We start from the raw sequence: 25,000 nt of genomic DNA on the forward strand, positions 1-25,000 counted from the left end.
TTACGGCTTAGCTCTTTCTTCACCACGACAGACCGGTACATCGACCGCATTACTGCAGAAGCTGCACCGATCCGTCTGTCAATCTCCCGTTCCATCCTCCCCTCACTCGTGAACAAGACCCCTAGATACTTAAACTCCTCCACTTGGGGCAGGAACTCTCCACCAACCTGGAGTGGGCAAGCCACCCTTTTCCGACTGAGGACCATGGCCTCGGATTTGGAGGTGCTGATCCCCATCCCAGCCGCTTCACACTCGGCCGCAAACCGTCCCAATGCATGCTGAAGGTCCTGGTTAGAAGGGGCCATCACGACAACGTCATCCGCAAAGAGCAGAGACGAAACCGCGTGGTCCCCAAACCTGACACCCTCCGGCCCCTGGCTGCGCCTAGAAATTCTGTCCATAAAAATTATGAACAGAACCGGCGACAAAGGGCAGCCCTGCCGGAGTCCAACATGCACCGGGAACAAGTCTGACTTACTGCCGGCAATGCGGACCAAACTCCTGCTTCGGTCATACAGGGACCGGACAGCCCTCAGTAAAGGACCCCGGACCCCATATTCCCCCAGCACCCTCCACAGGACGCCGCGAGGGACACAGTCGAATGCCTTCTCCAAATCCACAAAACAAATGTGGACTGGTTGGGCAAACTCCCATGAACCCTCCAGCACCCTGTAGAGGGTATAGAGCTGGTCCAGTGTTCCACGACCAGGACGAAAACCAGACTGTTCCTCCTGAATCCGAGGTTCCACTATCGGCCGGATTCTCCTCTCCAGTACCCTGGCATAGACTTTCCCGGGGAGGCTGAGAAGTGTGATCCCCCTGTAGTTGGAACACACCCTCCGGTCCCCCTTCTTAAAAAGAGGAACCACCACCCCGGTCTGCCATCCCAGAGGCACTGTCCCCGACCGCCACGCGATGCTGCAGAGGCGTGTCAGCCAAGACAGCCCCACAACATCCAGAGACTTGAGGTACTCAGGGCGGATCTCATCCACCCCCGGTGCCTTGCCACCGAGGAGTTTCTTGACCACCTCGGTGACTTCAGCCCGGGTGATGGACGAGTCCTCCTCTGAGCCCCCAGCCTCTGCTTCCTCAATGGAAGACGTGACGGCGGGATTGAGGAGATCCTCGAAGTATTCCTTCCACCGTCCGACAACATCCCCAGTCGAGGTCAACAGCCGCCCATCGCCACTGTAAACAGCGTTGGTAGGGCACTGCTTCCCCCTCCTGAGGCGCCGGACGGTTTGCCAGAATCTCTTCGAGGCCAGCCGATAGTCCTTTTCCATGGCCTCACCGAACTCCTCCCAGGCCCGAGTTTTTGCCTCCACGACCACCCGGGCTACAGTCCGTTTAGCCTGCCGGTACCTGTCAGCTGCCTCAGGAGTCCCACAAGCCAGCCAGGCCCGATAGGACTCCTTCTTCAGCTTGACGGCATCCCTTACTTCCGGTGTCCACCACCGGGTTCGGGGATTGCCGCCTCGACAGGCACCGGAGACCTTGCGTCCACAGCTCCGAGCAGCCGCTTTGACAATGGAGGTGGAGAACATGGTCCACTCGGACTCAATATCTCCAGCCTCCCTCGGGATCCGGTCGAAGCTCTGCCGGAGGCAGGAGTTGAAGATCTCTCTGACAGGAGACTCGGCCAAACGTTCCCAGCAGACCCTCACAGTACGTTTGGGTCTACCGAGTCTATCCAGCTTCCTCCCCCGCCATCGGATCCAACTCACCACCAGGTGGTGATCAGTTGACAGCTCCGCCCCTCTCTTCACCCGAGTGTCCAAGACATACGGCCGCAGATCAGATGAAACGACCACAAAGTCGATCATTGACCTACGACCTAGGGTGTCCTGGTGCCATGTGCACTGATGGACACCCTTATGCTTGAACATGGTGTTCGTTATGGACAAACTGTAACTAGCACAGAAGTCCAATAACTGAACACCACTCGGGTTCAGATCAGGGGGGCCGTTCCTCCCAATCACGCCCCTCCAGGTTTCACTGTCATTGCCCACGTGGGCGTTGAAGTCCCCCAGTAGAACGACGGAGTCCCCAGTCGGAGCACTCTCCAGCACCCCTCCCAGAGACCCCAAGAAGGCCGGGTACTCTGCACTGCTGTTCGGCCCGTAGGCACACACAACAGTGAGAGACCTATCCCCGAGCCGAAGCCGCAGGGAAACGACCCTCTCGTTCACCGGGGTAAACTCCAACACATGGCAGCAGAGCTGGGGGGCTATAAGCAAACCCACACCAGCCCGCCGCCTCTCACCATGGGCAACTCCAGAGTGGTAAAGAGTCCATCCCCTCTCGAGGAGTGTGGTTCCAGAGCCCAAGCCATGCGTGGAGGTGATTCCGACTATCTCTAGTCGGAACCTCTCAACCTCACGCACAAGCTCAGGCTCTTTCCCCGCCAGCGAGGTGACATTCCATGTCCCAAGAGCCAGTTTCCGTGTCCAGGGATCGGGTCGTCTAGGCCCCCGCCTTCGACTGCTGCCCGATTCGCTTTGCACCGGCCCCTTACGGTCCCTCCCGTGGGTGGTGGGCCCACGGGAAGGTGTCCCCACGTCGCTCCTTCGGGCTGAGCCCGGCCGGACCCCGTGGGGGAAGGCCCGGCCACCAGGCGCTCGCATACGAGCCCCAACCCCAGGCCTGGCTCCAGGGTGGGGCCCCGGCTGCGCCATACCGGGCGACGTCACGGTCCTCCTTCTTTTTGTCATCATAAGGGGTTTTTCATAACCCCTTATTTAACGCAATAATATATATTTATTTATTTAATGCAACAATATTTATTTATTTATTTATTTATTTATTTATTTATTTACCGAAACAATATATATATATTTTTTTTTACGCAACAATATATATTTTTTATTTAACGCAACAATATATATATTTTATTTAACGCAACAATATTTATTTATTTATTTATTTAACGCAATAATATTAATTTATTTATTTAACTCAACATTATTTTTTCTTTATTTAACGCTACAATATATATTAATTTATTTATTTAACGCAACAATATATATATATTTTATTTATTTAACGCAACAATATATATATTTTTTTAATGCAACAATATATATTTTTTATTTAACGCAACAATATATATATTTTATTTAACGCAACAATATTTATTTATTTATTTACAGAAACTATTTTTTATTTAACGCAACAATATATTTTTTATTTAACGCAACAATATATGTTTTTTATTTATTTAACGCTACAATATATATTTATTCATTTAACGCAACAATATATATAAATATATATATATTTTTTATTTATTTAACGCTACAATATATATTTATTTATTTAACACAACAATATATATTTATTTATTTAACGCAACAATATTTTTACATTTATTTAATGCAACAATATATATTTATTTATTTAACGTAACAATATATATATGTATTTATTTAATGCAACAATATATATTTATTTATTTACAGCAACAATATATATGTATTTATTTAACGCAACAATATTTATTTATTTCACACAACAATATTTATGTATTTATTTATTTAACGCAGCAATATTTATTTATTTATTTAAAGCGACAATATTTATTTATTTAAAGCAACAATATTTATTTATTTAATGCAACAATATACATTTATTTATTTAACGCAACAATATATATTTATTTATTTAACGCAACAATATTTATTTAACACAATATTTATTTGTTTAACGCAACAATGTTTATTTATTTAATGCAACAATATTTATTTATTTAACGCAACATTATAGTTATTTATTTAACGCAACAATATAAATGTATTTATTTATTTAACGCAACAATATAAATGTATTTATTTATTTAACGCAACAATATTTATTTATTTATTTAACGCAACAATATTTATTTATTTAATGCAAAAATATTTATTTATTTATGTACACATGTATAATTTAGTGTTATTAGTCTTATTTTAAATGCATTTATTTTTACTGATTTAGTTTATTTATTCATTTATTTAACGCAACAATATTTATTTATTTTAGTTCAAAATTTAAATTAAAAGTCATCAATCTTTTATTTCCAAACATTGATTTTCATAAAGAGCTTTTTCATAATAATGTAAAATGTCAATAGTCAAATAGAACGGCTGAATAATGCTATCTAATTCTGTTATTTCAAGTACTGTAGTGCTCCATAGATACGACCCATCATTTTATTTGTAGAATATTTTCTAAAGAAGTTTCTTTAATATGACATGTTGGAAGATGGATGGATGTGTGTGTGTGTGTTGATGTTTGTGTGTGTGTCTGTCCTCAGTCCGAACCCGTCGGCCAGTGTGGAGCTGTTACAGGAAGTCTCGATGTCCCGTTATATCCCTCATCCTGGTCTGGTGGTGTCTGTGACCCTCACGTCAGTGCGGACTGAGACCGGGATCACGCTCAAAGCCCCGCAGCAGGTGCACACACACACACACACACACACACACACACACACACACACACACACACACACACACACACACACACACACACACACACACACACACACACACACACACACACACACACACACACACACACACTCCTGCATGCATACTCATGGCCCGTCTGTGTGTGTCAGGCCTGTTCGGCTGAGAGCATCCTGTTGAATTTGGCTGGTCAGCTGATCATGCTGCAGAGAGACCGATCCGGCCCACAGGTGCGAGAGAAGGACACGCCAGCCAATCAGACGATGCTGGTGAGTTTGCCCCGCCCCTCATCCTGATCCTAGGCCGCACTGCAAAAAATGCTTTTCTTACTTAGTATTTTTGTCTTGTTTTCAGTCCAAATATCTAAAAAATCTTACATTAAGAAGCATTTACTAGACAAGCTAAAGTTTTTGTCTTGTTTTGGGGGAAAATAACTCAAAATTAAGTGAGTTTTAGCTTAAAATAAGCAGAATAATCTGCCAATGGGGTAAGCAAAATAATCTTAATTCAAACAGAAAACAAGATTATTTTGCCTATTTTAAGCAAAAACTCCCTTAATTTTCAAATATGTTTAAATATGTGTTGTAATGGCATCTTTTTATGAATGAAGGCCAGTATTACTTTGTTTAACTAATTTGTTACCTCAATACATTTAACTAATTAACTGAAATTATTACAATATCAAAATATTAAAAACTTGCGATTAATCGCGATTAGTTACAGAAAAAATTCTATTAATTAGGGTTTTTTTCCAAATTAACTAATTCATTGCATTATTTTCTGTAATTAATCGCAAGTTTTTAATATTTTGATATTGTAATAATTTCAGTTACTCTCCAAATTAATGTAGAAACAATTTAAAGACAGCATATTTTAAATATGTGTTGTAATGGCATCTTTTTATGAATGAAGGCCAGTATCACTTTGTTTAACTAATTTGTTACCTCAATACATTTAACTAATTAACCTCATTAACTGAAATTATTACAATATCAAAATATTAAAAACTTGCGATTAATTACAGAAAAATGCGATTTAATTAGGGTTTTTTTAATTAACTAATTAATCGCATTTTTTCTGTAATTAATCGCGATTAATCGCAATTTTTTAATATTTTGATATTGTAATTAAATTGTTTCTACATTAATTTGGAGAGTAACTGATATTATTACAATATCAAAATATTAAAAACTTGCGATTAATTACAGAAAAATGCGATTTAATTAGGGTTTTTTTCAATTAACTAATTAATCGCATTTTTTTCTGTAATTAATCGCAAGTTTTTAATATTTTTTTATTGTAATAATATCAGTTACTCTCCAAATTAATGTAGAAACAATTTAAAGACAGCATATGTTAAATATGTGTTGTAATCAGGGCTTAAAAACGGAAAAAAATATCAATCGGTTCACTCCGAGCAGAATCGATATTATAGCGTTTCCGTTTTTGCGTTCCTCAATAAACATTACTGTTCCGAAAACGGTTTGATATGAAAAAATACCGGTTAATAACGTTATTTTAATTTAGCCTATACTTTAAACAAATATGTATAAATAGACTTATTTTCACTCAGTAATAATATAACGCATGGTAATTAAACTTGAATATTTATTTCATAACATTTTTAAAACCAGAAATACATGCATTAATTACAAAGCATAAACAGCGGACCTATTTTTCGTTAGACAATCTAAAGTGGCCCTCTAATGCCGAATTATTTTCAGAAGAGTGAGAACATTCTTTGTACATAACTTTTTTTCAACACGACTTGTTTTAAAAATTGCATGAATAAAGAATAAATAAACTGGATAATCATTGCTCTTTTAATGCACCGTCAACTGGTATTTTCAAAGCAAACACTGCGCAACACTGCATCCCATAATCAAATTCAGTCAGCTAATAAAGCTTGATCATTCCATGCAATATAACATACCATTTAATACGAAGCATCAGCCGTCTATATAGAAAACATTGACCTGTCCTGTTGGCAATCTGAAAGACTATAGGAAAAATGTTTGATAGATGCTAGTAGCCTACTTGGACAGGCTTAAACGGAATCCACAAACTAGCCTAAATCAGACTATTTGAGCTTAAAGTTCGTACTGCTTATTTAAACATACGAAAAGAATGTCCTCCAATACCTGCGCTTTCATTGTAGACCTCAGCGGGGAAAGAAATGTACTTGAGGCATGTAAATGCGCGCTCATACTGACTCGCGTTACCGGTAGATTCATAGATGACATTTCACTCGCGCTTGATCCGTCACGTCTCATGCTGAACTACTCTATTCATGATTGGGCACTGCCAAATTAAAATATTAAAGAGAACGATAAAATAACGTTATTAACCGGTTAATGGTCATTTCAAATTAACGTTTCTGTTCAGAACGATTCAAATTGATTTTGATTTCGTTTCCGTTTTTGGTCCTCTTAAAATTTCGTTCGTTTCCGGTTTTCGTTTTCGTTCCTTGAACCGGTTCAGAGCCCTGGTTGTAATGGCATCTTTTTATGAATGAAGGCCAGTATCACTGATACTAATGTCTCTATGATAATAGAACATAAAACATAAAATAGGAATGAGCTTAAATGTATTGAGGTAACAAACATCACATTTACTTTTCAGGACAAATACTGTAACACTGCACTCTAAACGCTTCAAGTCACAACAAAATATTAGTGCTGTGAATTGATAAAAAAAAAAAAAAACGAATTAATCGCATTTTTTCTGTAATTAATCGCGATTAAGTTTTTAATATTTTGATTATTTTCAGTTATTTTCCCCCAAAACAAGACAAAAACTTTTGCTTGTCTTGTAAATGCTTCTTAATGTAAGATTTTTTAGATATTTGGACTGAAAACAAGACAAAAATACTAAGTAAGAAAAGCATTCCTTGCAGTGCGCTGTTTGACTTTACGAATGTCAATCTGTGATGGTGAACGATTTCCTGCCTCCCTCCGACAGCTTCCCTTCTGCCCGCCGGTGGTTCTGGCTCAGTGTGTGGAGAACGTCTGGACCACCTGCCGCAGCAACCGCAAGAAACGCCACCTGATGGAGGCGCTGTGGCTCTCGTGCGGAGAGGCGGGGATGAAGGTGTGGCTCCCTCTGTTCCCCAGAGACCACCGCAAGCCTCACTCCTTCCTGTCGCGCAGGATCATGCTGCCCTTCCACCTCAACATCTACCCGCTGACCGTGCTCTTCGAGGACGCGCTCATCCTGGGCGCCTCCAACGAAACCATGCTCTTCGACGGCCTGGGCTCGTCCTCCGAGCCACTGGAGGCGCTGTTCCCGTTCTGCACGGTGGAGCGCACGTCCCAGATCTACCTCCACCACATCCTGCGCCAGCTGCTGGTGCGCAACCTGGGCGAGCAGGCGCTGATGCTGGCTCAATCCTGCGCGGCGCTGCCCTACTTCCCTCACGTCCTGGAGCTCATGGTGCACGTGGTTCTGGAGGAAGAGGCCACGTCCCGGGAGCCCATCCCCGACCCGCTGCTGCCCACCGTGGCCAAGTTCGTGACGGAGTTCCCGCTCTTCCTGCAGACCATCGTCCACTGCGCCCGCAAGACAGAGTACGCCCTGTGGAACTACCTGTTCGCCGCGGTGGGCAACCCGAAAGACCTGTTCGAGGAGTGCCTGATGGCGCAGGATCTGGACACGGCCGCTTCATACCTCATCATCCTGCAGGTCAGGACAAAACAACACCGAATTTAACAACTAAACTAGTGCTGGGAATCGATTAAAATGTTTTACTAATTAATCGCATTTTTTTCTGTAATTAATCGCGATTATAATCACTTTTTCCTGTAATTAATCGCGATTATAATCACTTTTTCCTGTAATTAATCGCGATTATAATCACTTTTTCCTGTAATTAATCGCGATTAATCGCAAGTTTTTTTTTATGTTTTGATATTGTAATAATTTCAGTAACTCTCCAAATGAATCTAGAAACAATTTAAAGACAGCATATTTTAAATATGTGTTGTAATGGCATCTTTTTATGAATGAAGGCCAGTATCACTGATACTAATGTCTCTATGATAATAGAACATAAAACATAAAACACCGAATTTAACAACTAAACTAGTGCTGGGAATTGATTAATTTTTTTTTACTAATTAATCAAATTTTTTTCTGTAATTAATCGCGATTATAATCACTTTTTCCTGTAATTAATCGCGATTATAATCACTTTTTCTGTAATTAATCGCGCTTAATCACAAGTTTTTAATGTTTTGATATTGTAATAATTTCAGTTACTCTCCAAATTAATGTAGAAACAATTTAAAGACAGCATATGTTAAATATGTGTTGTAATGGCATCTTTTTATGAATGAAGGCCAGTATCACTGATACTAATGTCTCTATGAAAATAGAACATAAAACATAAAATAGGAATGAGCTTAAATGTATTGAGGTAACAAATATCACATTTACTTTTCAGGACAAATACTGCAACACTGCACTCTAAACGCTTCAAGTATTAGTTGTAATATTTTAAATATGACATATTACAATATTAAAAATAACCAAATATATTTTATATTAACATATAAAAATAATATATTTTTTTATATATAAATACAAGTTAATTATATTTTTTGTTACACATTTATAATTATATTTAATTTAACAAAAAAAAAAAAAAAAATATATATATATATATATATATATATATATATATAAATAAATAAAAAAAATTATAATAATAATAATAAAAAATATATATATATATATATTTATTTATTATTATTATTATTATTATTATTATTATTTTTATTATTATTTTTATATATATAAAAAGTTAAAAATATGAATTTAAAGAAAATATTAAAAGTACTTATTTTGTAAGGTACTTACAGTACTTTTGGACCCAAAAGTTTTAAAACATTTTATCACTTAATTTTTTTTTTTTATATATATTATATGTTATTGTTTATTGAATGTTAAATCTGTATATGTTGAGCTGATATGACTATGCATTTAATCAACCAAATTTTTATTTAAAGTGAATTTTAAAATTCTTACAAAAATATGAATTCTTACCAATGTGTATGAAATATTATGAGCTCATAAAAGCGGCTTAAATTATTGATATTTGACTCGTGGAGAAACACTGAACATTAGCTCTCATTTCCTGCATCGTTTAGTAAAAAAAAAAAATGTTTAATTCAACCTATTAATCTTAAATGACCTGAAATGTTGCTCTGGTGATACATTAAATACAGACAATATGAAGAACGTCCTGTCAATATTGATTGTTTTAATATTTGAGGCATGCGCTGAATAAACAGTGACCCTTAAATCGGCCTTGCATGTCATTCTGAAATCAAGCATATTCTTTTATTTAACCGTAAAACATGATTTCTGTGAAGTGGCTTGATTAGCTGTAATGTAGCTGTCTTCTAAATATTCTCAAATTGAGCATAATATATTTTATTTGGATTAAGATAATTCCTTTCACATGTATATAATATTGCATATGTGCCCTCTCACTCAGGTTTGTGTCGTTAAAGGGTTAGTTCACCCAAAAATGTAAATTCTGTCATTAATTCCTCACCCTCATGTGGTTGGACACCCGTCAGACCTCCGTTCATCTTCAGACACAAATGAAGATATTTTAGTGTAAAGCTGATGCTGAGAAAGGCTTCAGATAGGCCTCCATTGGCATTCAGTACATTTACACTCACAAGACCCAGAAAAGGCACTAAAAACATCGTTACAAAGTCCATCTCACCACAGTGACTCTACAATAATCTTACGATGAGACGACAATAGTTTTTGTGCGCAAAAAAAATCTAAATAACACCTTTATCCAGCTTGTTCTTGTCTTCCGTGTGTGTCTCCACGACGCATGCGTGAGAATATGAGCAGATCCGGCGTTCGGGAATCCATGAAATACACACTTTAGCCCCATTTTGAGAACTACACCGAGACCTAAAGCACGATCAATGTAGATCAACAGCTGAGACACGCGCGTCTTCCTCTGCTCGTAAACAAATCTCTTCTGGGTCATGTGTCCGAACACCGGATCTGCGTCATATTCTCACGCATGCGTCGTGGAGACACACACGGAAGACAAGAACAAGCTGGATAAAGGCGTTATTTAGATTTTTTTTGCGCATAAAAACTATTGTCGTCTCATCGTAAAATTATTGTAGAGTCACTGTGGTGAGATGGACTTTGTAATGACGTTTTTAGTGCCTTTTCTGGGTCTTGTGAGTGTAAATGTACTGAATGTCAATGGAGGCCTATCTGAAGCCTTTCTCAGCATCAGCTTTACACTAAAATATCTTCATTTGTGTCTGAAGATGAACGGAGGTCTGACGGGTGTCCAACCACATGAGGGTGAGGAATTAATGACAGAATTTACATTTTTGGGTGAACTAACCCTTTAATCATGTTTATAATATATCATATTTTTCTGCTGGATGAACTAATAGAGTAATTATGCATTCTAAGTCTTATTGAATGATTATTCATATGATTGTTTCTGACTGTGTGTGTTGATCTCAGAATATGGAGGTTCCAGCGGTCAGCCGCCAGCACGCCACTCTGCTCTTCAACACGGCCCTGGAACAGGGCAAATGGGATCTCTGCCGTCACATGATCCGCTTCCTCAAGGCCATTGGTTCAGGGGAGAGCGAGACTCCGCCCACCACACCCACCACACAGGTGAGAGGTCGTCAGGCGGCTCTGGGATGCTGGTGCTGAGGCTCATGTGCTGATTGGAGATGTTTGTGTGCAGGAGCAGAGCTCCACGGGCGGCTTTGAGTTTTTCCGGAACCGGAGCATCAGCATGTCCCAGTCGGCCGATAGCCTCGCCGGAGGGAAGTTCAGCCTGCAGAAGACCCTGAGCATGCCCTCCGGACCATCCTCCAAAGGGTAACCGCAGACATCATTCCTACACAGTGTTGGGATGTTTACAGGGTTCACACTCGTCCTGGAAAATTGATGACAAATTTTCCAGTCCTCGAAAACACATGGAAAATTAGAGTAAATGTAAAATGTCCTGGAAAATCTTTTTGTTGTCTGGGAAAATTCTTTAAAAAAAAAAAAGATCGCTGGCCCAAACAATTAGCGCTAGTTGCAGAAAGCACATGTTAAAGGGTTAGTTCACCCAAAAATGTACATGTAAATGTACATGTAATTGGACACCCGTCAGACCTCCGTTCATCTTCAGACACAAATGAAGATATTTTAGTGTAAATCTGATGCTCTGAAAGGCCTCCATTGGCTCAACTTTACACTCTCAAGACCCTTAAAAGACACTAAAGACTAAAGTTACAAAGTCCATCTCACTGCAGTGGTTCTGCAATAACTATATGGAGTGACGAGAATAGTTTTTGTGCGCAAAAAACCCTAAATAACGACTTATATAGTGATGACGATTTCAAAACATTGCATCATGAAGCTTTGAAGCGTTATGAATCAGTGAGTCGATTCAGCAGTTTGAATCGCCAAATTTCAGCAGTGATTTTCACTGATTCATAACGCTTCGAAGCTTCATGAGGCCGTGTTTTGAAATCGTCATCACTATATAAGTCGTTATTTAGGGTTTTTTTGCGCACAAAAACTATTCTCGCCGATTCATAACGTTATTGTAGAGCCACTGTAGTGAGATGGACTTTGTATCGACGTCTTTAGTGTCTTTTAAGGGTCTTGAGAGTGTAAAGTTGAGCCAATGGAGGCCTTTCAGAGCATCAGATTTACACTAAAATATCTTCATTTGTGTCTGAAGATGAACGGAGGTCTGACGGGTGTCGAACGACATGAGGGTGAGGAATTAATGACAGAATTTTCATTTTTGGATGAACTAACCCTTTCAGGAATGCTGAGTTTGATACGTTTGAGTAGTATTTTGAATAATGATGTTTAATAGCTAATGCTATAACTGCTCAAATGTATGCAGTGAATGTTATCTCGTAAGCTGTTAACTAATCACATCTTTTTGATATAAAGTCATATTTGTGTGTTATAAAGTCAGAATTGCAAGATATAGTCAGAATCGCAATTCTGACCTTTTCTTCACAATTTACTTTTTTGCGTATTTGCGAGTTTATATCGTGCAATTCTGACTTCTTTTCTCAGAATTGTGAGATCTAAACTGCAATTGCAAGTTATAAAGTCCAATTCTGTGGAAAAAAGAATTGCGACAATTTTCGCGTTTATATCACAAATATGTAAACTCGCAATTGCGAGAAAGTCAGGATAGCGAGATAAAAAGTCACAATTACCTTTTCTTTCTATTCTGTGGTGTAAACAAGCTTCCATAGTCGTCATGTATGATTAAGAGCTCATATTGAAAAATGCTGGATTATTAAGTAATGGCAATAAACTGGACGGCTTTTAAAGACTTCGAAAGCAATATTTGGCATGATCCTTGTCTTTTATTCCCGCCATAGTAAAATTGAAAATGTCCTGGAAAAGTACTGGAAAATGGTTGCTGAAAAAGAGTGGGAACCCTGGTTTAGTCTCGGCAGTTCGATTCAGTGTGTGTGTGTGTGTGTGTGTGTGTGTGTGTGTTCTCAGTGGGGACCGCTGGTGTAAGGACAGCGACTCTGCGGAGAATCTCTACATCGATATGATGCTGTGGAGACACGCGCGCCACCTGCTGGAGCAGGTCAGACTGCGGGATCTGGGCTGTTTCTCCGCCCAGCTGGGCTTCGAGCTCATTGGCTGGCTGTGTCGGGAGCGCACACGGGTGGCACGGGTCGACGATTTTGTTATCGCCCTCAAATGCCTGCACAAGGACTTCCTGTGGCCATTCCCCGTCATCCCAGCATGCTCCATTAGCTCGCCACTAAAGAACGGACGCTGCCGCCCAGGTGTGTGAATGATTATCCACCTGCTAACAACCAGCATCACAAGATGGATGTGTATATATATTAGTGTATATTAGGGATGCAACAATACAGTTAGTCCACGGTTCAATACATACCTTGGTTTTTAACCACGGGTTTCGGTTCGGTTCGATTCGATGGCTTGTCACATACATTTTTTGTTATTCTATTCTTAGGCGACAGGAACAGGGAGAGGTTAAAGAGAAAAAAGACTTTTTTTATTGCAATACTCTTTCTTTATTTTACTTAAAAGAATTGAAAAATCTTACTTAAACTTAAAACTTTACTTAAAAAAACCCTTGTACACATTCCTAGTGTGTTGGATAATATAAAATATATATATATAAAGATTTACACTGGCAGCTCAGAGCTGTACAGCAGCATTTAAGTATGAAATTGAATGAATGAATGAATGTAAAAATAAAACACTACATAGACTTCACTATAAAATATACACTGATTCTTTATTAGTTTTGGAGTCAAGAGCAGTGAGTGATTTGTCTTTTGTTGTTGTATTAACATATTTCGCTCAATAATGAAAATTCTGTCATCGAGAAATGAATACAGGTTTGGAACAATATTAGAGTGAGTAAATAATGACATAATTTTAGAGGTGAACTGTTCCTTTAAGGACAGCGTGTTCACTATAGGCTGCGCTGTTGTCAATTTAAGACCTGCGCGCATCTAATATACACACACACGATTTTACTTTCACTTAAGACATAACCGACTGTGTTCATGTTAACCTTGTGTGTGTTTGACAGTATTATCGCAGTAAGACGACTACTTAGTCCAGTAATCACGTGTTTGACAGGCGTTTAGTGCGCGCGCTCTGAAAAGCGAATGTTAAAACCGCGCGCACGAATGATCCGGCAAGGCTTTAAAACGCATGCAAATAATGAACTTTGGTGATTGTGAATAACTCTAGTGTTCTGTGAGTATAACTCTAACACTGACCTGATGTGAATGTATGTCGTTGTTCAGTATTGAGATGGAGGCAAATCATAGAATTTGTAGAAAAATAATTAATTCAATGCAAAACCCGAAAAAAAACGCAATTCACAGGCGCGTATTGAACCGTGAATGCCGTACCGAACGGTTCAATATTATATTGAGAATAGTGGCATCCCTAGTGTATATATCAAATTTATAGAGAAAATAGAAACAAATTTGAAAATATTTTTTTCTATAGATGTGTGTATGTATGTGATATGAAAAATATATAATACTTTTTACTTTTTTTATTTATTTGATCAAAATTATGTATATATGTGGTTAAAATTTAGAGAAAAAAATCAATTAGTAAAAAGTATTTTTTGTTTTTCTCTAAATGTTATATAATATTAAAAAAGATAAATATTTGTATTTATATATTTGTATATATATATATATATATATATATATATATATATATATGTGTGTGTATATATATATATATATATATATATATATATATATATATATATATATATATATATATATATATATATATATATATATATATATATATATATATATGTATATGTATATATATATATATATATATATATATATATAAATAAATCATTATATATAAATAAATCATTGTATTTATTTATATATAATGATTTATTTATATATATGTATATGTATATGTATATATGTATATGTATTATTTTCCCTCTTCCCCAGCTAATGTGCGTGTAATGTTAGTGTTTGGCATGTACTTTTAAACAGGCTGTTTATTTCCTCTTTGAGTCTATATACTGTATAAATGAACATTATGAGTCATCAGTCACATGACCTCTCTCTTGCCGCAGTGTTGAGTTCTCGTTTGCTGAAGTCTCAGTCCGCGGACAGTTTGCTGAACAGTGACATGGACACCACGCCCCCTCAGGTCATCCCAGCCAATCACAGCTGGCTCGACGGCTTGGGGGCGGTGTCTAAGGAACTGGACTCCGCCTCCTCTCATGGAGGGCCGCAGACCCAGGAGGCCTTTCTCTCTCCTCTTATTAATAAAGGTGAGTGAGGGACGGATACAGAAAGGCAGATTTTCTTCTCTTGTCTTTGTCTAATGTTTCTGTTCGTTCAGGAGAGGAGTACAGCATCGGGTCAGCCACGGACCTCACTGAGACCAGTTCAATGGTGGACGGTGATTGGACGATGGTCGATGAGAATTTCTCCACCCTCAGTCTCACCCAATCAGAGCTGGAGCACATCTCCATGGAGCTGGCCAATAAAGGGCCGCACAAGAGTCAGGTGCAGCTCCGGTGAGTCGTCATGTGCTCATCCACCCAAACGGGAACCAATCAAATCACTGCCTGTGTTTAGGGATGCACGATATTATCGGCACAACATCAGAATCGGCCGATAAACGCTTGAAATATAAAAATCGGCATCGGCCGATATGAAAAAATGATGCCGATATGCCTTGCCGATATGATAACATGTTGATATGCGCCTGCAATAACTCACGTGTGCAAGGACTTCTATAGCGATGAGATCACGTCAGCCGTGTCATTCTTCTAGTGAAAACAAGCAAATGCATTGCATGTATGGTGATTTATATTGACAGTTTTTAAATGCTGCCTTGAATTTGTGAATCAACGCAGGATTGCCAGGTTTTCACAACAAAACTAGCCCAAAACAAGCCCAAAACTAGCCCAAAACAAGCCCAATCGCGTCTCCCCGCTCTCTAGCGCACGCAGCAGCCTCCACAGCAGCTGAAGCTCCTCCAGGTCCTAGTGCCCGACCGGAAGAATGTTATATAGCCTATTTAGTGGAGGCGCTGTTGTTACAGTAATAGTGAATGAAAAGTAGAATACACAAATAAATAGAAGTTACTACTTTATTTCTTTAATAAATAAAGCAGTAATGAAGTCAAAGCACACGCATGGCACTTGTACATTAAATACGTTTACATACAGTTTATTAATCTGTAATAAAATTTTATGAAATTGATGATGAAAAATTATCCAAGGAGCTCTAAAATAACTGAATGTTTTTATCTGAAGCTAAATACAGCATCAACTGATGCCATGCCACCCCCAATTCATGTGAACAAACATTAAATCCAAAAATAAAATATTTAGATTACAACTACATCTGTCTGGGTTGAAAAATTACTGACTTTATTATTGTTATTTTCAGCGCTTTTAATATACTCTTATTATAAAAAGAACTTTATTAACATTTATTTATCTTTAACAAGTGTCCTTTTAGTAAGGAGACCTCAGAAATCTGAAACCAGAATGAAAAAAAAATTTTCCAAACAAAGGGAAAAAATAAACATATATCGGTATCGATATCGGCATCGGCCAAAATTAGTTGAAAAATATCGGCATATCGGATATCGGCAAAAATCCAATATCATGCATCCCTACCTGTGTTTCTAACGATGCTCGTGTGTGTGTGTGTGTGTGTGTGTGTGTGTGTGTGTGTGTGTGTGTGTGTGTGTGTGTGTGTGTGTGTTTCTCAGGTATCTCCTGCACGTGTTCATGGAGGCGGGCTGTCTGGAGTGGTGTGTCATCATTGGCCTGATCTTACGGGACGCCAGCGTCATTAAACAGGTCGTGGGTTTCCTGGACAGTCCAGAAGTCCCGTCAGAAACGGTCCAGAGCATCAGAGCCGGTCTGAAAGCGGTCGACCTCTGGGTCTCGTCTGATTGGTCAGTATCATACGGCTCATCATACACATGATGAAAAACCACCTTTAAATGTCCTCACTTAAAGGATAATTAGGAACGCCTGTTCAATTTCTCATTAATGCAATTATCTAATCAACCAATCACATCAGTGCATTTAGGGGTGTGGTCCTGGTCAAGACAATCTCCTGAACTCCACACTGAATGTCGGAATGGGAAAGAAAGGGGATTTAAGACATTTTGAGCGTGGCATGGTTGTTGGTGTCGGACGGGCCGGTCTGAGTATTTCACAATCTGCTCAGTTACTGGGATTTTCACGCACAACCATTTCTAGGGTTTACAAAGAATGGTGTGAAAAGGGAAAAACATCCAGTATGCGGCAGTCCTGTGGGAGAAAATGCCTTGTTGATGCTAGAGGTCAGAGGAGAATGGGCCGACTGATTCAAGCTGATAGAAGAGCAACTTTGACTGAAATAACCACTCGTTACAACCGAGGTCTGCAGCAAAGCATTTGTGAAGCCACAACACACACAACCTTGAGGCGGATGAGCTACAACAGCAGAAGACCCCACCGGGTACCACTCATCTCCACTACAAATAGGAAAAAGAGGCGACAATTTGCACAAGCTCACCAAAATTGGACAGTTGAAGACTGGAAAAATGTTGCCTGGTCTGATGAGTCTGGATTTCTGTTGAGACATTCAGATGGTAGAGTCAGAATTTGGCGTAAACAGAATGAGAACATGGATCATCATGCCTTGTTCCCACTGTGCAGGCTGGTGGTGGTGGTGTAATGGTGTGGGGGATGTTTTCTTGGCACACTTTAGGCCCCTTAGTGCCAATTGGGCATGGTTTAAATGCCACGGCCTACCTGAGCAATGTTTCTGACCATGTCCATCCCTTTATGAGCACCATGTCCCCATCCTCTGATGGCTACTTCCAGCAGGATAATGCACCGTCACAAAGCTCCAATCATTTCAAACTGGTTTCTTGAACATGACAATGAGTTCACTGGACTAAAATGGCCCCCACAGTCTCCAGATCTCAACCCAATAGAGCATCTTTGGGATGTGGTGGAACGGGAGCTTCGTGCCCTGGATGTGCATCCCACAAATCTCCATCAACTGCAGATGCTCTCCTATCAATATGGGCCAACATTTCTAAAGAATGCTTTCAGCACCTTGAGTCAATGCCACGTAGAATTAAGGCAGTTCTGAAGGCGAAAGGGGTCAAACACCGTATTAGTGTGTGTTCCTAATAAAGGCCCTTTCACACCAGACGCGTAACGAAAAAGCGAAGCGGAAAAACGAATATTTTGTGTGCGAATAGTTCGCGTCAAAACCATTCACATCAGCCGCGACGCGAGTTTGCGACGTCTGTGACGTTTCAGAGCTCCAACATTCCCAAACATTCGCGCCGACAGCTGAGAAAACACGGACACTTCATCATCCAGTGAAGATGAGCTTTTCATTTTATTTAAAAGACAGAGAAGAAGGTTTTGGGTGCAGCCAGTCTTAAAGAACAGAGAGTCTGAAGGGGAGGATCATGCTAATCGTCTACAGGAGCTAAAACTTTATCATGGCCGGTTCCGCACGCACTTCAAATGTCCGTGTGACAATTTGTGGAGCTCGAGAGAGACAGTAGCATCGCATCTGACGAGACACACACACACTTCAGGAACGGCTCGATCCGGAGCTGCTGTGTTTCCAGTTGAGTCACAATGTAAACATTTCAGTGCCACAGTCGTACTGATGGAAACACATTCACTTTCTATAGTCGCGGACACAATTAGGTTCGAAAAAAATCAACGAGTTTTAACTCGAAAGGTGATGTTATCGTTGTCTGTAGCCTACAGTGGGCAAACAGCTGTAATATCATGAGAAATGCGACACCTGGCAAAGGTTAATGTTGATTGAATAGCTAATGACATCAACTGGACATTTAGTGTTTCCTTGTATGTGATTGGTTTAAGCCTTTTTTTGTCGCTGCGAGTGTTAAAAAAATCGACATCGAAACGAAAAAAATGAACATGGTTTTTTCGCCTCAGCACATTCGCGTTCACTGTGAAAGCTCTCATTACACAAACAGCTGAACCAAAAATAAAACCATCGCGCGTCAAAATCACGTCCAGTGTGAAAGGACCTTAATCCTTTAGGTGAGTGTATATATGTGATCGGTTAATGTTTCAATGGACGTGTTTCAAATAACTCTCTCTCTGTTGTCACTTCCTGTCAGTTTGGGCTATAAGCCGTTCCTGACCCTGATCCGCCCTCAGCTGCTGAAGCTGACCGAGGTTCCCGTGGAGCAGGTCCAGCCTGAGGCCTTCCAGCCCACCGGAGCCTCCAAGCTGGCGGAGCCGCCCCTGCTGCCGCCCAGAGCCGAGGACGCCCGCGGGGTCGCGACCTCTGCCCACCCGCTGCCCCTGGAGGGCCCGTCCGGAGCCATCGCCCGGCCCCTGGAGGAGGAGGAGGAGGAGGAGCAGAGGCTGGACGAGGGCTCGTACGACTGCACGCTCTCATGACCCTCGGCCTGAGGAACGCCAGTGTGTTACAAGTGTGTGTGTGTGTGTGTGTGTCCTTTTATTTGATTCCAGCTCCATCCAGACTGCAGTGTCGTGTGTTTTGCCGTGTTTTCTCCATCCTGTGGTCTAAAAAATGAGTCGCATCTTGAGTTTGTGTCTTGTTTTGTTTTTATATTTTCCAGCACAAACATCTGGAGATTCATAAATCAGGACAGATTTACTGCAGACGCTGAAGATATGAGGTGTTGATTATGGAAAAATACATCCACATGAGTTCATGCTTTAAACCAGAGCAAGTGTCAGAAACCTCAACCGCAGATGTTTGCTCTGGTTTAAAGCATGAACTTCTTTATCAGGTCTCGTTTTCTGTCCAGACATCATAAGGCATTTTTCATCACAATATTAGATATTTAAGCATACTTTTTTTTTTTTATATATATATATTGGAAGACAACACTTCATCTCTCCAGTAAATGTGTGTTGATTTAAGAATCTTCAGATGTTTGTGCTGGAAAACAAGACAGAAATAAGAATATTATTATTTTATTTTTTTGCAGTGTTGTTACAGCATCAGCTCTCACAACCAAATAATGATTTCTCTCACTCTCACACACACACACACACACACACACACACTCACACTCTCACACACACACACACACTCACACAATCACACACAAATATACAATCTCACACACACAGATACACCTACATTCTCTCACACAAACACACACATATACAATCTCACACAGACACACATAGACACTCATATACATACATATACACACACACACTCGCACACACACATATATACAATCTCGCACGCACGCGCACACGCACACACACACGCACACACACACACGCACACACACACACACACATACACACAGACATGCATAGACACACACATACGCACGCACACACACGCGCGCATACACACACACATCACAGACACACACACATCACAGACACACACACACAATCTCTCACACACACACACACACACACGCATACACACGCATACACACACGCATACACACACACACACACACACACACACACAGACATACATAGACGCACACACACACACTCACATACATATACACACACACACACACACACGCATACACACACACACACATACATCTCACACAAACACTCTCTCACTCACACACATATATACTCACACTCACATACATACACACACATACACAAAAACTCTCACACACACTGTTTCTCTCCTCTCATGAGTCAGATGAAGTGTTTATTTTATTGTTTTGTTGTTTTTGCGCTGGCTTCGTGTTTTAATGTTAATCATGGAATATCAGGCCGTGTTTTATTTGAGGAAGACGTTCCTCCGTTTGACCCTCGTTCCGCTCGCAGACGTCAGGCGTTGAGAGCTCGTGTGTGTGTGTGTGTGTGTGTGTGTGTGTGTGTGTGTGAGATCCGGATCTTCTCTTCAGTTTTTAAGGTTATCCGTCTGTCCGGCTCAACACTAGTCCGTTGGGAATCATGCCTGTTGAGCGTCAGCTGGCGCTCACACACACACACACGATGAGATCTTAATGAAGGCATACATGAGTGACGTCATTATTTATATCACCGCGAGATGTGTGTGTGTGTGTGTGTGTGTGTCATCACTATATCCCGACTGACAGCATTAGTGCATCTTTTCTTCTGAGTTGTGTTGCTTTTATGTTGTATTTATTTGAGGAGCAGCTGGACAAAGAGACGGACGCTTCCTTCGGTTTCAGGGAGCGTGTGTGTGTGTGTGTTTTCTGAACGGCGTCAGTATTAAACTTCAGAACGGACCAAATCATCTACACTTATGGAATGCCTTTGTATTATGATTATTATTGTAGTTATGCGTCACTGACAGTCGTGGTCTTGGAGTATTTAGCAGCTTTAATGAGATGCGTCTTTATTTTAATGTTTTATTCCCCCCCGAACGGCTCAAACCAGCGTCCAGACCCCTGAGAGATTCACAAACCAAAGAGCTTCTGGATGTGTGTGTGTGTGTGTGACTCGCAGTACAGATTACCCACAATCCCTCTGGACTGATGCTGAGCTGCAGGGTTTTATCTGGACGTCTGTACAGTTTCTTCTCAATGCAGTGTACAGAGAGTTTGCTGTACCATAACTTTTCTACTGCGTTTTCTATATTTCCTGTACATAAAGAACAATAAATTATTTTTTAAACATCACGTGTGCTGTATGTTTTGATCCGTGTCAAGAAATTAATACTTTTATTCATCGGGGACATGTTAAATTGATCAAAAGTGACATTTATAATGTGGGAGAAGATTATATTTCAAATTAATCTGGTTAATTCAATCAAAAAATCATGAAAAATAACGGTTTCCACAGAAATATGATGGTTTTCAACACTGATAATAATCATAAATCCTCATATGAGTGATTAGTGAAGGATCATGTGACTGAAGACTGGAGTAATGATGATAAATTCAGCTTTGATCACAGGAATAAATTACACGTGACTATATATTCACATAGAGAACAGATGATTTACATTATAATAATTTTTACTGTATTTTTGATCAAATAAATCAGTTTTGGTGAACATTAAAAAAGCCTTCACTTTTAAACTGTTATATTAAAAATAGCTTGAAATTGTTGAACAAAATGGGAACAAAATAGACAAATGACAAGAGACAGAAATTGATTTTGTTATAGAAAATTGATTTGTCTTGCAAGAAGTCAGTGCAGCATATGATACACAATCAATCATAACCGGACAAAATCTGACAATTGTTAAGCAAAATTACTCAAGTGATTCGTGGATCATAAAATACATATGATTTAGAATATGACAAACATCTTCACATTTGTTCAGGAATCATTCTGAGTGGATGTTATGAATTATTCTGCATATAATTGCTTTGCTCGAGTCAGAGTGAGTGGAGGATCCCATAAGACTTTAATGGCATGGATTTGTATGAATACATATTTAAAAAAGCAGAATAACATCCTGTCAGTCGTACACAATAATCCTGAACACATCCCAAAACACACAATTATCATCATAATGAACAGTCACTAGTTTGTCAGTTATTTTTCCATTGAAATCTTGGACATTCATCAGCGCTTATTTGAATTTAAATTAGTTTGAGATCACAATTTTATAATAAAAAAGTGCTTGATCCATTACACTAAAGCAACCAGACCGAAAAATACAAATAACAGTCAAATAACCAACATAAATGCACAAATTATTATAGTAAAAAATTATCTAATGCATATGTGACACAAAACCAGTCATAATCTCACGGGTTTATCTGTGGCTATATTCAACAGTACATTATGGGTCAAAATTATGCATTTTTCTTTCGTGCCAAAAATCATTAGGATATTAAGATCATGTTCCATGAAGATGTTTAGTAAATTTCCTACCGTAAATGTATTGTTAGTTGTAATATGCATTGCTAACATTGGGACAACTTTAAAGGAGATTGTCCTACTTTTTTGCACCCTCAGATTTTCTCTGCCAAATAATGTCCTATCCTAACAAACCATACATCAATGGAAAGCGTATTTATTCATCTTTCAGACGATGTATAAACTTCAATTTCAAGAAATTGACTCTTATGACTGGTTTTGTGGTCCAGGGGGGCGTATTACAGACACTTTCTATTTTAGGTAAGTTTTTTTGCGATAAACAGAACTGCACGCGTCTTGCGGAGGAACATTGCAGCCGGAGCTACTTTTCTCTGTTTATGTCTATGGCGAGTCACGCAGGGACTGTGCTCCTCCGCAGCGGTTCCGGTCAGAAATAGTCCCAATATAAACACTTATTATAAATGTACCATAATGATTAAGGGTAAGACAAAAACACGGTTTGGAAAATTGATTGATGTTTTACATTCTCACTATATAATTTTTGTAAATCTTGAACACAAAAAAAATTAAGGACAGCAGCTTTAAGATATGGTAAGTATGGTAGTAATTTCGTACTACAGAAGCAAATCTTAACTTGATTTAGGATTCTTATCCACAAAATTGTATCTTATCTGTAGTTAGGAAATCTTAAACCGCTCCATCGAGTTATGTCTGTTACCAGGCAACCAACAACGCGCGAACTGCTTCTGAGGTAAACCTAAAATCAAAATGGAGAAACAACGGCGTGCTTTCAATTTCAGTGCGGCATAGATTGAAAGTTTGATAAGCTCCGTTGAAAAGTTAAATATATATAAAAACATAAAAATAAAGTAAGCCGTTAGTCACTTGAGGAATGACCGGAAATGCTACATGACGGCTCGTTGGCCTCATTAATGTTGGCTAAGAAATATTAGAATAGAAATTTAAGTCTCAGTGGTTTAGAAATAGTATACATAGAATGGCAGTCTAATGAGTGTCTCCAACTGTCAAAATTTGAATTTTGTCAGTTGGAGTTTGAACAGTCTTGGCTCATCTATGTCAATGAAAGTCAATGGAATTTTTCCAAGTTTTGATTTCCATTTTTAGGAAAATCGCAATTCGGGTCAGTTAAAAAAAAAATATAGCTACGCGAGTCAGAACAGTCTGGAGGTCTGAGCCGAGTTTGGAGTATGTGGAGTTAAAGCTCTAGGAGGAGTTAAGAGTTGTAAATTTAGAGTCAGAAAATAATGTTTAAATAGGCTCTCTCAAGCCAACTTAATAAATGTTACGCCAATCTCGAAAAAGGAGTTTTGTACTGTGATTTTTACCGTTGGATTTGAAGTTAGGACAACCGGTTGTGTTAAGACAGCTTTTAGGATTTGTTGTCGAGTTAGGATGCTTCTGTGATACCCATTTCATATCCATAGTTAAAGATAAGATTATACATTTAAGAAAAGTCATTCTGCAATCGCTTTTGTCCTAAATGCGGTCCTAACTGAAATTACCAAACAGTTAAGATGTTTCCGTAATACGCCCCATGGGTCATATTTAATAATCAACTTTAAGTTCAATGTGTCGTATTAATGAGTAAAGCTACTGTAACATCTTGAGATCTTCCCATCTAAATATCTCTTAAGACTAGTAGTGTATGTTTTATGAGCAGTATGATAATCATATTCATCCGCACAGAGCCCAAGCACAACCAGAATAATGTTCTTCTGCTAAACGCATGCAGTTACACAGTGTACCGCTAACGTTAGCTTTGGTAATAAACGCTGTTTAATATTGTTAGCTGATGTTAGCGAATGCATTATAACTAACAGATGAGACGTTATTTTAAAGTGCGAGTGTCTCACGAAGAGCTTGAAATCATTCAAGTGTTATGAGATCTCAACAAATCCAGTTTAATCCCGTTAAATCGTGACTAGCATCCGAACACCGTACCGTCCAGTTACGGAAACTCAAGTACAACTGCGATTACAGAAAGGATTCTGATGTTTGGATTTACTGTATTAATAATAATAATAATAATATTAAGATGGTTAATACAGGTCATTTTTAAGACTCCAGTTCAATCCAGAGGAAGTTCACACCGTTTTTACTGCTGCAACAATACAAATAAAAAAAGAACATATGAACAATCATCCAACGTTTCAAACACGAATAAATAAAAAAAGCACTTGGGTTTCGAGGTTTGGAT

General features: G+C 39.4%; 2 protein-coding genes across 2 annotated transcripts in view; one reads left to right on the top strand and one right to left on the bottom strand.

Moving 5' to 3' along the window:
* The window catches only part of ric1 (RIC1 homolog, RAB6A GEF complex partner 1), a 96,403-nt gene extending 74,775 nt beyond the window's left edge, over nt 1–21,628 (top strand). Inside the window, exons 17-26 of the mRNA XM_079835904.1 lie at nt 4,292–4,430; nt 4,595–4,711; nt 7,404–8,123; nt 10,956–11,114; nt 11,188–11,324; nt 12,972–13,267; nt 15,082–15,282; nt 15,354–15,531; nt 16,740–16,928; nt 19,140–21,628. Of these exons, the coding sequence (XP_079692030.1) occupies nt 4,292–4,430; nt 4,595–4,711; nt 7,404–8,123; nt 10,956–11,114; nt 11,188–11,324; nt 12,972–13,267; nt 15,082–15,282; nt 15,354–15,531; nt 16,740–16,928; nt 19,140–19,425 (2,422 nt within the window). The 3' untranslated portion in view covers nt 19,426–21,628. The remainder of the gene's footprint in view (nt 1–4,291; nt 4,431–4,594; nt 4,712–7,403; nt 8,124–10,955; nt 11,115–11,187; nt 11,325–12,971; nt 13,268–15,081; nt 15,283–15,353; nt 15,532–16,739; nt 16,929–19,139) is intronic.
* Nucleotides 21,629–24,882: 3,254 nt separating this feature from the next.
* The window catches only part of ermp1 (endoplasmic reticulum metallopeptidase 1), a 52,047-nt gene continuing 51,929 nt past the window's right edge, over nt 24,883–25,000 (bottom strand). The window contains exon 15 of the mRNA XM_079835905.1: nt 24,883–25,000. This exon is cut by the window's right edge and continues 1,014 nt beyond it. The gene's annotated coding sequence lies outside the window, so the exon portion shown is untranslated.

This window comes from Gobio gobio, assembly GCF_949357685.1.
Source record: "Gobio gobio genome assembly, chromosome: 14".
NCBI lineage: Eukaryota > Metazoa > Chordata > Actinopteri > Cypriniformes > Gobionidae > Gobio > Gobio gobio.